The sequence below is a fragment of the Lynx canadensis genome, chromosome A2 (genome assembly GCF_007474595.2).
Source record: "Lynx canadensis isolate LIC74 chromosome A2, mLynCan4.pri.v2, whole genome shotgun sequence".
Lineage (NCBI taxonomy): Eukaryota > Metazoa > Chordata > Mammalia > Carnivora > Felidae > Lynx > Lynx canadensis.
Genome location: NC_044304.2, coordinates 113,743,609 through 113,757,399, shown reverse-complemented (window position 1 = coordinate 113,757,399; position 13,791 = coordinate 113,743,609). Strand labels below are relative to the sequence as shown.

The 13,791-nt window shown below is 38.3% G+C and overlaps 1 protein-coding gene across 4 annotated transcripts in view; it reads right to left on the bottom strand.

Annotated features, from left to right (window-relative positions):
• DNAH11 (dynein axonemal heavy chain 11) overlaps positions 1 to 13,791 on the bottom strand; it is a 359,611-nt gene that overhangs the window by 68,050 nt on the left and 277,770 nt on the right. For all 4 annotated transcript variants that reach the window (XM_030308072.1, XM_032592424.1, XM_032592423.1 and 1 more), the window contains 2 exons: positions 10,946 to 11,181; positions 9,620 to 9,742 (listed from right to left, as the gene is read on the bottom strand). In XM_030308072.1, coding sequence (XP_030163932.1) covers positions 9,620 to 9,742; positions 10,946 to 11,181 — 359 coding nt within the window. The remainder of the gene's footprint in view (positions 1 to 9,619; positions 9,743 to 10,945; positions 11,182 to 13,791) is intronic.

Sequence of the window (13,791 nt, the reverse complement as noted above, 5' to 3'; positions counted from 1 at the left end):
TGTTTTAAAGTCCCACCCAAGACCCCATTTAAAAATATCTATAATCAACTGTAATATAATCATGTAGCATCAAACCCAAGGAACATAATAATGTTGAACAAACTGAAAATGTGCAAACTGAAAACGGTTCCCCCTATTAATCTTAGTACCACTTTTAGGAAACACAATCATGATAAATATCTGTAAAATAGCTTTTACCTTATTATTTCTGTGAAATAAATTTATAATATATAGCTAATATTTCTGTTAGTTTTTTTTAATCTTTTTAAAGTAGGCTTCATACCCAGCACGAACTCCATGTGGAACTTGAACTCACAACTCAGAGATCCAGAACTGCGCTAAAATCAAGAGTCAGACACTTAAGTGACTGAGCCACGCAGGCACCTCACTGTTAGTTTTAAGTTTCTATATAGGGCATGCTACTTGAAGATTATTATTAAAAGGATAAGTACATGAAGAATAGAGGAAAAGTACAAAATGTCTTTTAAAAAATATTTCTAAGTTCAGAAACAATCTGAAATTGTATCTTACAATAAAGTTACTCCAGCTAAGGTTAAAGTCCAAAAACTACTTCAATAATATTTGTGGGGGGGGGGATTTGACAGATTAAAGAGATATAATTTTACGAAGATGTTTCACAGATCAGCAGCTTCTCTAATATGTAAGCCAGTAAATTTGCTTTGGAAAAGGTACATGTTGATAAATCTCCCCAGATATGTTTTCTGTCGATTGATATGATAAGATGTATTTTACTTAAAATTAGGATTGTCTGGAGTTTGGTGGATTTAATTATTTGTAATTACCCAGCTGTTGTCAGCCTGTGGCCATTTTATGACAGTGGTATCTACTATGTGGGTCAGGTTCAACTGTATATCTTCTCAAACACAGATTTAATGTGCTATTGATGAAACCATTACTAGAACCAAATTAAAGTCTGGGCTGATGTATTGGTCCACAGGGAGCTGTCAGACATGAAAGGAGTAATTAGTATTCATTACTTCATACTCCACAACATTCCAATTATTAATGAACTTCAACTTTTGGACTATGCTATATCTATCACAAGCATCTTCTCAGACATTCATTATTAGGAAGAATAAACTAATATTGGTTAAGAAAAGGCCCCTAAAACAAACAGAACTGAAAAAAACAAAAACACTATTAATAGCGGAAAACTTTGTGAGGGATGTGACTTTCAAGAGTGTGCAATGCAAGGATTATCCCACCTGCATGGGAGGAATAGGATACAATGAAGACATGCACCCGCTTTGCAATCCTCTTTTCCTTGTTTTCCAAGCTATCTTGTCTTTACAATACAAGGGAAACGTCTATAATCACAAAGGTAATTGCACAGACAGGACAGCAAAGAAATGTAATGATAGAAGGGACTAGAAAAAAAGTTAAGCAAAATGTTCATTGTTGAACATCAGAACAGGAGGCCCATCAGAAAATTTATAATCATGTAGGTTAGTCTGGGATGTGATCAAGGTAAACTCACAATTTTTCTGTTCCTGTTATAATATTACAAATGGGTATTTCTATTAAAAGCCCTATGGACCTTTTCTCATTAGTTTTCTTTTCCATTGTTTTCTCCTTTTTATTTACAGCATTAGAAGAAAAATAATTCTTACTTCAACCAATGTATTTTAATTTTGCATATCACCTTCTAGTTTGCACATGTATGAATTTTTAAAATTTTTCTTTTTTTCTTAGTGTTACATGAAGTAACAAGAAAGCATTTACCCTGTTTAAACAGACATTTTGTCAGATGAAAATACTACTATCACTAAAATATCAAACATTATTCTAAAGTACTTTTAAAGTTTTTATAAACTGGTAACAAAATGTGGAGTATTCTCAATTTTTTCCATTCAAAACTAAGAGGTGTGAAAAAAAAAAGGAAGTAAAATAGTTCCTCCTCAGCAGAGGTGGCTAATAGTAGTCCATACAGAACTCTACTGTATTACACAAAACAGCAGATGAGTCAAAGTTCCTACCTCCGTTCTCTCAAAGACACCACAGTTCTTACACACTGTTGGGGAGCATTTGAATTTCTAGGAACACTATGGACAACAATTTGGTGTTGTGTTTTAAAGCTTATTGTGCACACACTCTACACCTTAACTCTTCTGCTCCAGAATACGAACTATGAAGAATCTCTTGCTGTGTGCACCTGTAGATGCATAAACGAACCATCAGTATGTTACCATTCATAGCAGCCTGGCTTCTTAGGATAGAAAACATAAACATAACCTCAAGGCCCTTCGATAAGAACATTTAATAAATTGCGGTAAAGTGACACCACTATTTCAATGATGAAAATGAAACAATTAGAGCTAGAAGAATATGGGTAAGTCTTAGACACCTAATAGTAGAAACTTCAAATCCCTTTATACACACACACACACACACACACACACACACACACACACACACACTGTGACATTTTTATAAAGCCCCAACTCAAACAAAAATAAATGAAACTATTTTAAATAAAGCTTTGAAATGATAACAAAATTTAGAATACTACCTTTGGGAGAGGAGGCCCAATGGGAAATGAGAGGAACACAAAGGCAGCTTAAAGAATTTAGTTCATAATTTGAATGGAAGATACTTATCTAATTTATCATTATGCTTTATATAATCTTATATGTTACGTATTTTATATGTATCAGCATTAAATAATACAACTTAAATGACCAAAACTCTCTATTGTTCTTAGGAGGCAACTTAAAACATCAAAAGATATGACTGATTCCTTTTTCACACGTCCCACGTCCAAAAAACAACGGCTTACACTTCTGGATCTCTGGCTTAGTCTCTGATTCATACTCTCACTGTACTTATCAGTGGTTCAAGATTCAAGAGACATAATCTATTCTGACTACCTATGTGTGCTATGCTCAGTTTGTATTTTTTTCCTCACCAGGTAAGAAAATGTAAACATAGAAAAATGGCCTAAACAACTTATTCCACATCACCAAACTGGAGGGTATCGAGCCAAGATTTGAACCAAATTTTATCCTACTTCTTCTACCCTGGTGCTATTTTTTCAATTATTTATTTACTTATTTATTTGAGAGAGAAAGAGAGAGAATGGGGGAGAGGGGCAGAGGAAGGGGGGGAGAGAGAAAATCCTAAGCAGGCTCCATGCATGCACCCTGATGTGGGGCTCAGTTTCACAACCCTGGGATCATGACCTGAGCTGAAATCAAGAATTGGCTGCTCAATAAACTAAGCCCCCCGGGTCCCCTCCAAGGGCCAATTTCTGACAACTACATGCTAGTACATAAGCCCCACCTCACAACCTTAAAGTCTCTCTTGAAAATATTTTTTTAAGTTTTTTTTTAATGTTTTATTTATTTTTGAGACAGAGAGAGAGACAGAGCATGAGCAGGGAAGGAGCAGAGAGAGAGGGAGACACAGAATCGGAAGCAGGCTCCAGGCTCTGAGCTGTCAGCACAGAGCCCGGCGCGGGGCTCGAACTCACGAACGGTGAGATCACGACCTGAGCTGAAGTCGGATGCTCAACCGACTGAGCCACCCAGGCGCCCCTCTCTTGAAAATATTTACATAGCTAGTTCAAGACTGTGGATTAATCACTGCATTAACTTTTCCTCCCATAGCGAGTCCTAGGGAAAAGATGGAAAAATGTATATTCAAAGAAACAATAAATTCAAAATCATGTTGGAAAGAGTACAACGAGTGGAAGCCAAAAAAAAAGTGAGGAACGAAAGAAATTCATGAAAAATCTAATGGAAAACATTAGCAAAAGTTAACAATACACAATCCATGGAAGGCAATAAACATATCCTTATTGACATTCAAGGAAAATCAAAATAAAGCAGAAAGGAGAAGGATGCTGTTACTGATGCTTCCACTGGCTCTTGCTCATGATGCCATATCTCCTTGTGTTCTGTGATTTCTGCCTGTGAACTCACAGATACTTTGAAATGGTATCTCGTACAATCCTCTAAAGCCTAGGGTTACGTACATAATTCCTGACAGCATTTTTGTTTGCTTCTGCCAAATACATTGGAGTATGACCTATCCAATGCCACTGAAAAATAAGTTATTGGTTTGAGGTTTTTAGGGCATATAAGTAAAAATTTGTCTTGAACATTTACGAGAGGGATGGTTTCTGATTAGGAACTCTCACAGGATGTTTTTCCATCTCTTTTCAGGGCCAAAGTACAAGAAGGAAAGCGTTCCTTTCTGCAGGGCTGGGTTTTGTTTAGTTTTTAACAAATTTACCCTTAAGAAGAAGGTAGGGCCCCTACAGTTTCTAGCATTATACAGGAGTCTCTTAGCTGACTTCACACCCTCAAATGGCTTGGTCCAAGTTCTAGGTATCCACCAAAACAGAGACCCAGGTCATTACGTTTTAGCAGGTGCCCTCAGGAAGAAAACCAGCTTCGGTGTTCCTTGCCTATTTGATTCCTATAGTCCTTTATTTTTTTTGGTCAACCAAGTGCCAAAAGATGTGAATATGTTAACATATTTAGTTGCTTTTCAGCATTCACACATCTACTCTGCCATAATACCCGAAATATAAGTCTATGTTTTTATTGTTTTATTTTTACTTTGGTTTATTCATCTTTTTAAAGACATACAGTATGTATTTCTTACCCATAGAGAACTTGTAGTCTAATACAGATAGGAGTGAAAAAAAAATTACACATATTCTAAGACAGACAGATAAAGGCAAAATGACACAGTGGCCCAGTACAGAATGGACTGTGCATGGGAAGCCCTGAAAGTGGAAACTTAAAATTCTCATTTAATAAATTAAGTGGCAGGTGAATTCTGAATTAAGTGAATTTGGGATTTGCAGAAAGGTAAGTAAAACAGCCTATCATAGGAGGGGGTAATTAATCTGTGTGAATGAAGGGAATATGGAAGTATCAAATAGGTAAAGCATTTCCTAGGCTTCACAGAAGAGCTTCAATTCAATGTAACAGGCAACAGAGAATTCTTTTTAAAAAAAAATTTTTTTTAAACGTTTACTTATTATCAAGAGACAGAGAGAGACAGAGCACGAGCATGGGAGGGGCAGGGAGAGAGGGAGGCACAGAATCGGAAGCAGGCTCCAGGCTCTGAGCTGTCAGCACAGAGCCCGACACGGGGCTCGAAGTCACAAACCAGGAGATCATAACCTGAGTAGAAGTCCGAGGCTTAACCAACTGAGCCACCCAGGTGCGCCAACAACACAGAATTCTTAATGGGTTCTTCGACAGGTGAGTGACAGAAGCGGTGTTAGGAAAAGATTATCGTAATCACTCTCTGGGTTGGAGAGGAGTGAGCAGAGGGAGACTGTAAAGACGTTACCTCATTCAGCATGAAGAAATGAAAGGTCTGAATTACACTGTAAGTTGTAGGTAAAAAAAAATTATATATATATATATATATATATATATATATATATATATATATATATATATATATATGGATTCCGAAACATTGATGAGAAAATAAACAAAGGTTTAGGGGAAAAAGAGTAGGAAGAGTAACAATGGCCAAGCAGCACAAGCAGCATTCATAGGAATTCTACTGAAAGGTGGTAGTGACTATTTATTTGGAAAAAAAAGTTCAGAAATTATGTTTCCAACATATGTATTAACTGTCAGAGAGTCATAGCGATGTGGGAAACAAAGGCAGAAGGAAATGGTAGATAAAATTAAATTTCCTTATAACCTACAGCCTACTGACAAATACTAGAGATAGGTAGAGTATACATTCCTCCAGGAACTATCTTAAAGTTAATGCTTTGCTAGAGGGAAAAACCACCTTAGTTTGACAATAGCTAGGCCCCTAGGATCTCAGTATCTTCTTTGGCAGATGAAATTCCTTTTGGAAACTTACCTTGCCTTTACCTCCCCCAACTCCCAAGTATGTGGTCACTCCTCACAATCCCGGGGCAGGTCTTTGTGTCCCAGGTCCTGTGCCTGTGCTTAAAAAAACCCCACCTTTTGGCACCAAAAATGTCTCAAGAATTCTTTCTTGGCTTTTGGCTCCAGATCCCCTCCATAACTCCAAATCCACATCACTAGGTCATCTGAGAGGACATTTAGTCATTCTTTTAGTCCCTATTTTGTCATCTGTGAAGATCTCTGATCTTCTGACTGTACAACATGTTTCAAAATGATCACATCTACCAGGCTGGTTTAACTACCTCTCTGTGTAGATATTCCCCAATCTACGTGGTCAGCCAAGGTCTCTTTATCAGGCTCTATAACTTACATGTCCATTGGCTTCTTAGACTTCCTTTTTTGAGAATCTTAAAGTAGCACCTCAATCTCTGAGTTTCTAATAAGTGAAATCATTACCTCTTTCCCTACCACATTTCTCTATAAATCCCAACATCATTTAGCTTGGCAGAAGACTAGAAATTACCCTTAAACCTTCCTTTTTTTCCCTAACAAAATCCCATTAATGACCATGAACTGATGAAATTAACTCCTTGAGAATCCTTTCATTTATCCTCTCCTCTCTCTCTCTAGTATCCCTTAGTTTAGGGTCATATTATATCTCAACTGGATGATTATAATTGTTAATTAGATCCTGGCCCTAGGTCCATGCTCCTTCAATCAATACTTCACACCACCAATAGCAGGTCCTTTCAGAAACAAATGTGATTATGTTACTATCCTAGGATACTTACCAGTCTTCACTAGTTTCCCCACTGACTTATGCTCATGATTCTCAAGTGAAAATAAGGAGACTACAGATTTCTTATTCCAGGAGGACAAGGTCCTTTGGTCAACAACCACTGCTATTGTTGGGGTGCCTGGGTGGCTCAGTCAGTTAAGTGTCCGACTCTTGATTTTGGCTGAGGTCAGGATCTCATGTTTCATGGGATGGAGCCCCACACTGGGCTCTGTCAGTGCCGAGCCTGCTTGGGATTCTCTCTCTCTTACTCTCCTTCTGCCCCTCCCTTGTGTGCACACACACACTCTCTCTCTCTCTCTCTCTCAAAATAGATAAACTTAAAAAAAAAAAAAAAAAAAGAACCACTGCTGTTGTCAACTAGCATTACTGATAGGAATGGGCCCATTTAGTGTGTTTGGGGAAAAGAGATAGAATTACCAACCTATAGAAAAAGGCCAACTTAGAAGACATCTGTGGGTGCCCAGACATCCCCACTCTGGGGGGTCCTGCCAGTGTCTCTGTTTTCACCTCACCCAGGCCTTACTACCCTTTTTCCCTTCCAGCACAAGACTCTCCCTCAATGCGGATCCTATTTGCAGTCCTCCCAAAGCTGTTGGGCTCTTCTGTGTGTTTTGCTATTTGGTATTAGTTCCCTCATTCCAAAATTCTCTTCTCCACTTGTATACCTGACAAATGTCCACTCATCTTTCAACACTGCTATTAAATGTCCATCTGATCAAGTGTGCTTTTTTTCGACAAAGCCATTCCAAGTCTCCACTATGGAAATGATGAATCCCTGCCATGTGAACTTCTATCATCACACCAAAGGCACTGTAATACTACTTCTATTGCTTATACGTCTGTCTTTCCCCTAAGGAAATGTAGCTTCCTTAAAGGCAGGGTCTGTACCTTATTGGGCTTTGAAGCTGCAGGACCCAGTACAGTGCCTGGCATAACAGTACTCAGAGAAGTTTTACTCGGGGACTGATACAATACACAGGGACTCCACCAGCACTGAGATTCTCTGGAAAAAGACACTAAAAACATCCACAAGGGAAAGGGAAGTAGGAAAAACTGGAGGTACAGATCTGAATTTACACTCTTATAAGTCATTGTTCCCACATGTAACAGTTTAGAAAGTAGAAATGTAACAAATGCACATGATAAAAACCATTTGTTAAATTCTTACATACCATTTAAAACTCTCCTGACCTTCTAAAAAAAATACTGGAATGATATGATCTGTTCTATAGAACCTAATAGAATTTGTACATATTTAAGTAATAATATAACTTCAAATAAGTCGTTCTAGATTGTTTGTGATAAAGCCTTGATGCTTTACATGTTTGTTTGTGAAATAAAAGACTTCTGGGATTCACAATAGTACATAATTATATTCATGCTAAAGAAAAATTAGGACTCAAGTTCATCAGTCCCTGGAAATTTCAGATTATATATATATGTGTGTATATATATATGTGTGTGTGTGTGTGTGTGTATACATTTAATTATATTTAATTTATATTATGTATTTAGATCATTTATATATTTAAGTATATAATATATAACATGAAATATATATAGTCATATTTACTATATCTATATTTAAGTAATATATAGAGACAGAGAGAAAGAGAATGTGACCAAATTTCTTACACCCAAATCGTGTTATTAAAGGTTCATCTTAAAGCTACAGAATGAGTATGTCAATGAAAAAAATTTTAGGTCTTCCTAACAGAGTCAAAACCTTAATAACAAAGATTTCACTTCAGTGGCATTTAGGATTTTACACTATATTTTTAACACATCAGACACAGCTACAATTATGTTTATGTCAGAGTTACAGTTTGTCAGGTAGCTTATTAGATTTTTCTAAATGCAACTCTGGGTAAATTTTGGCTTATTAAGCAATTATAAGTTGTCAGTCACTGGAAACGGGTTTACTTGTAAAATAAATACTAATCGGTTAGGGACTGTTTAAAAAATAGAAGCTAGTTACCCTTAAGTAGACCTATTTCCACTTAAAACTGACAGAAATAAGGTGGTGATGGGAAAGGAGACAGGTGACTTTGAGGCTGAGACTAGATGTCAAAAAAAAAAAAAAAAGGGTGTTGGGAAAATTCTGAAATGATCCCTCTGTGAAGGAAAAACAATAACAACAACAACAAAAGGGAAGGAAAGGCAGTGAAGTTAAGTCTAGTGAAGGCTGGTGTCCTGAGAGAAGAGGCACAGGGAGCCTATGGAATGTCACAAGCCCCTGTGAGCCCACACAGGCTTGGTCAGAGACATACTTGCTACAGGTGACCTTGAACACATTTATAGCAAGTGCTGTGATGACTACTTAGAAGTGGCTTCAGTGCCCTGGGAGAATGTCCTGGAGAGTGGGGTGTCCAGGAGGAATGGCAGCTATTTGGAAGGAACTAGAGCTCACTGGGGGTGTTCCTACTTGTTGGTGGCACCACTGCTGGTTTGGGAATGATTTCAGAGGCCCAATGACGAGTTTAATGCTTACAAGTATTTCAAGTTTATTAGAAAAGAGCACTAACATGGCAAAACCCTCATGTTGTGGATGTCATTACGCTGGATGACGCTGAATTAAAACAAAGTGTGTGGACTTAGGATACAAGAGATCTGCAGTTTAGGCAAACACACTAGGTGTTTTGCCAACTCTTAAACTTCTTTGGGGTGAACTGATAAAGGAGCAACTACCCTCAGCTTTGTGGCAATGCGTTTTGTGGTTTATAAATCAGGAATTGTCTAACATGAATCTAAACCTATCAAGGAAACAGTTTGAAAGTCTGGGTAAGGTTTGAGGTTGCTTTTGTCTTGGAATGTAGGTGCCATGGAATGAAAACTCAGAACCATCACTAAGAAGATTCCAGTGGACTATGCTTGATCCTGAGACTGACAAACAAAGCTATCACACTCATATGCAGCACAAAATATCTGTTAAAAATTCAAAAACACTTACTTCCCCTTTTTAATTGTGTTCCTGCCAAGCAGTGGATCAAGGACCGGATCTATTGTTTCCTCCAGATTTTCAACTAAGATGACATCTCCAAAGGCCAAGGCGGTTTCAATGGCATTCAAAAACCTTAAAATCCAATCACAATTGAAATCATAAGATGTCAATAAGCACAGGGAAAATGTTCCAAATTATTGAAATTATATTTGATGTAATGTAGATTTTTTTTAGTGAGACAAACTTAGAGAAAACTTTCATATAGTATTCAATTAGATTACATAGAAAATAATGAGTACATTTTGAGATGAATTACACAGTGATATTTTCCAAGTGAAATTGAACAGTATGACTAAGTCCATGGGTAAATTAGTTCTTGTGACAATAACCATGGTTGAGACAAATGTAACTTATCCAAACATCATAAATTTAAATTAATTTAACAGGTCTTTTTTTGATAAAAAATTCAAAATATATTAAATGCCTTGTGGTTTTGTCAAACATTCATTTAAAAAAAAAACCTTTAGGTTCTGTTGTGGTAAGTGGTAAATTATCACTATATTCTTATTCTCCAAATTCTCCATTCATTCTCACTCTCCAAAAATAGTTTCTCCCCTTCAAAAAAAATTTTCCCCAAGTATTCAGATAAGCAAGGAGTACATTTATCTGCACGACTGCAGAAATTCCTTATTTCACTTTATGTGTGAATAGATGAAAAAAGGGTCAAATGAAGTACTAGTAAGTCTAAAAGTATTCAGAATTAACTGAAAACCAACTACATACAAGACTTTATTTATCATACAGTATTGTCATGAGGACCCAAAGACAGAAAGTCTCAGTAGATTCAGTTCTCAAAAACTGTATGTAAAATGTGACGAAGAAATGATCTTATGGCATTCCATGTTGGGACTTGTAGCCATGTTGCAATCCTACTCTAGGCAAAGTATATGTTCAGAAATAGGATTCTAATCACCATTAGGCCTATAAACGCAGGTGACAATTCTTGTGTTGCCATATGTCAAATGCCCTAAAGGATTACGGTACATCTAATTTCCATTCTTGGCCTTAGGGAAATGACCTATTTTTCCACTCAGGCACAGTGTTTGTTCCAATCTTCAACCTAATTTCATCTTCCGATTAAGTGGCTGCCACCCAACATAAATGACCTTCCAGCGAAAATACTTTACGTGAAACAGGAGTGAGCAGATAAACAATGTGTGCCATACTGTCACACTGCGCAGTAGCAGAGGGGTCTAGCAAATGCCAGGACTTCGGAGAAATGAGACCCATTTCACAGCAGCTTAGCAGAAAGCCAATCCTTCTGATCTCACATACCCTTTCTGGCCCAAGTGTGTGACTTTCAGGTCAGTTCCATACTTATTCTTGATCCACTTAATTCCCTGCTGCTGGGGATCTATCATCAGAGGCCAGCGCTCACAGTGTGTTAGGATAGCAGCATTTTCGGTTGACATTCTGTCACTGGGCAGCCCTTCGTTATTCCAGGTGGCGATTGTAGCATCATCCGTCAACATGGCAATTAAGTCCAGGCCTTCGGTTATTGGGATGGAAACCTTGAAAATCAGAGTTGAATGCAATAAACTGCCAGTGTGGCAGAGCAAAAGACTCAGCATGACAGACAAGAAAACGAGAGACCAAAGCCTGGAGAACACATGTGAATTCTCTCTGGACTCTCAGAAGCCAAATAAAACTCTCGCTGTGAAACAGAATTCAACCTGGTAAGTACGGTATTTTTACCTCTCAGAATTCTGTCAACTGCAGTATTCAACATCTGGTTTATTATTGCATCTGACTTCAAGTGAAAGGGACTCTGCCCTCTACATACATCGGCAGCTGCTCCAACAAGGTGAGAGGGAATTAGATACTGGGAAGGATTGCAGGCCAACAGAAATGCATTCGCTTCAATGGAGTAATCACCCCCACATAAGCAAAGCTAAAATGCACTATCTTGCTCAGGCATTTCATCATTTTTACTCCAGGCCAACCCTACAAGAGATGACTTCTCTTTCTTGGATAGGGTAATGGAAGGTATCCCGTCTGCAGGAACTCCATTGGCTTGCTGGCTGTGCCCAGGAACTGACATGGCGGCCTCTCCTCTGAGAGGGAATTGTATGCCCTGTCAATGTGGAAAGGAGCATTGCAAAGGGAGGAGCTGTCTCCTCTGAGAGGCAAAGAGAAGCCTATTTAATTATTTGATTTAACTTTTAAGGTTTATTTACTTATTTTGAGACAGAAAGCATGAGATGGGGACGGGCAGAGAGAGAGAGAGAGAGAGAGAGAGAGAGAGAGAAACAGAGAGAGAATCCCAAGCAGGCTCTGCAGTGACAGTGCAGAGCCCACTATGGGGCTTGAACTCATAAACCGTGAGATCATGACATGAGCTGAAGTTGGATGCTTAACCGACGGAGCCACCCAGGTGCCCTAAGATATCTGTTTTAATATCTTCTTTTTTACATTTTTAAATGTTTTATTCATTTTTGAGAGAGAGTCAGAATGTGAGTGGGGGAGGAGCAGAAAGACAGAGGGAGACACAGAATCCAAAGCAGGCTCCAGGCTCTGAGCTGTCAGCACAGAGCCCCACACGGGGCTCGATCTCATGAACCGTGAGATCATGACCTGAGCCAAAGATGGATGCTTAACCAACTGAGCCACCCAGGCACCCATATATATATATATATATATATATATATATATATATATATATATATATTTTAATGTTTGTTTATTTTTGATAGCGCAAGCAGGGCAAAGGCAGAGAGAGAGGGAGACACAGAATGTGAAGCAGGCTCCAGGCTCTGAGCTGTCAGCACAGAGCCTGACCTGGGGCTCAAACTCATGAACCGTGAAATCAGCTGAAGTCGGACGCTCAACCAACTGAGCCACCCAGGCGCCACCCTAAGAAATCGATTTTAAAGAATAAGGATAATTCTTTACAAAAGCAACTTTACAAAAAATAAGATTATAGGAAAGAATTTGTTAAGAAATTTATTCATTTGGTCATCAATCACCAAATATTTATGGAGTACCTCCTCCATAAGAAACAGCATCTGGAGACCCCGTAATGAGCAAGATGAGTAAGGAGCTAGTCCCATGGCTGGGTGGGGGGCGGGGGGGCGCTAATATGGAAACATGCCCTCAGGAGAGAGGGCAGTAAGAGCCCTACTTGGAGTGGGTTGGACGCGGGGGGTGTCGCAGCAGCAGCAGGAGTCTGACTGACTGGTTGACCATGGAGCTTCAGCAAAGAAGGTGCCAGAAGAATTCCTCCAGTAGAGCTACTGGATATGAATACATATAGGAAAAGTACCACTGATATGAACACATATAGGAAAAGCAGCGTAACATTCCTACTGTCTCTGACCACAGTGTTACCTTAGAAATAAATCAAACTCAGTCTCCTAGTGGGATGAACAACAGCCTTGGTATTGACACACAATTTTCTTAAAGACACAAGAAAAATCATATCTTTTCGAATAAGCATCCTCCTATCAGCAAGGGATCTGTGGCTATAACTTCTACTTAATGCAAACAACTTGAAGCAACTGGAGGTTTGAAATAACTTTAATGTCTGATGCTAAAAGGAGTAAGAGAAAGTATACATGTATGTCTTGTGTCCGAATTTGGTAGTTTCAACTGTTTGAGCACCTACTGTGCACACAGTTGAGTGCAGGGGATCAAAGAGAAGTCCCCCTTTTTATAAAGGGTCAGTTTAATCTAGCAGGGGAAATAAAGCAGGTAACTCATAGTAAAGAATATCATAAATGTTGTGCAATACCTTGAGACTTAAATTTTCACAAACAAATTTTAGGATATTTTCTTGACAGTATTATGTTCAAATAGGTGGTTGCATAAGTGCACAAAGAAATTTTTTTAATTAAAATATATTTTTTGGTATTTAGACTATAGTAATCATTTTCATAATAAACTTTACCCTAGGTTTAGGCTGGGGAATATAAACCTCATTTCACATGTGTCTTTTTAATTCACTCTTTTCTTCCTAAGTCCTTGAAGAAGTATGCAGAAAGGAAAATGAGTCTGGAAACGAAACACAAAAAAGGGAGCCCTTTATGTCTCAAGTCAGCTTTGCAAATCCAGAAGGCTCCATCTAATTGCTTCATTCAGTAGCATCAACCTAAGGGTCAGCCCGGATGCCACTATGGTATGAG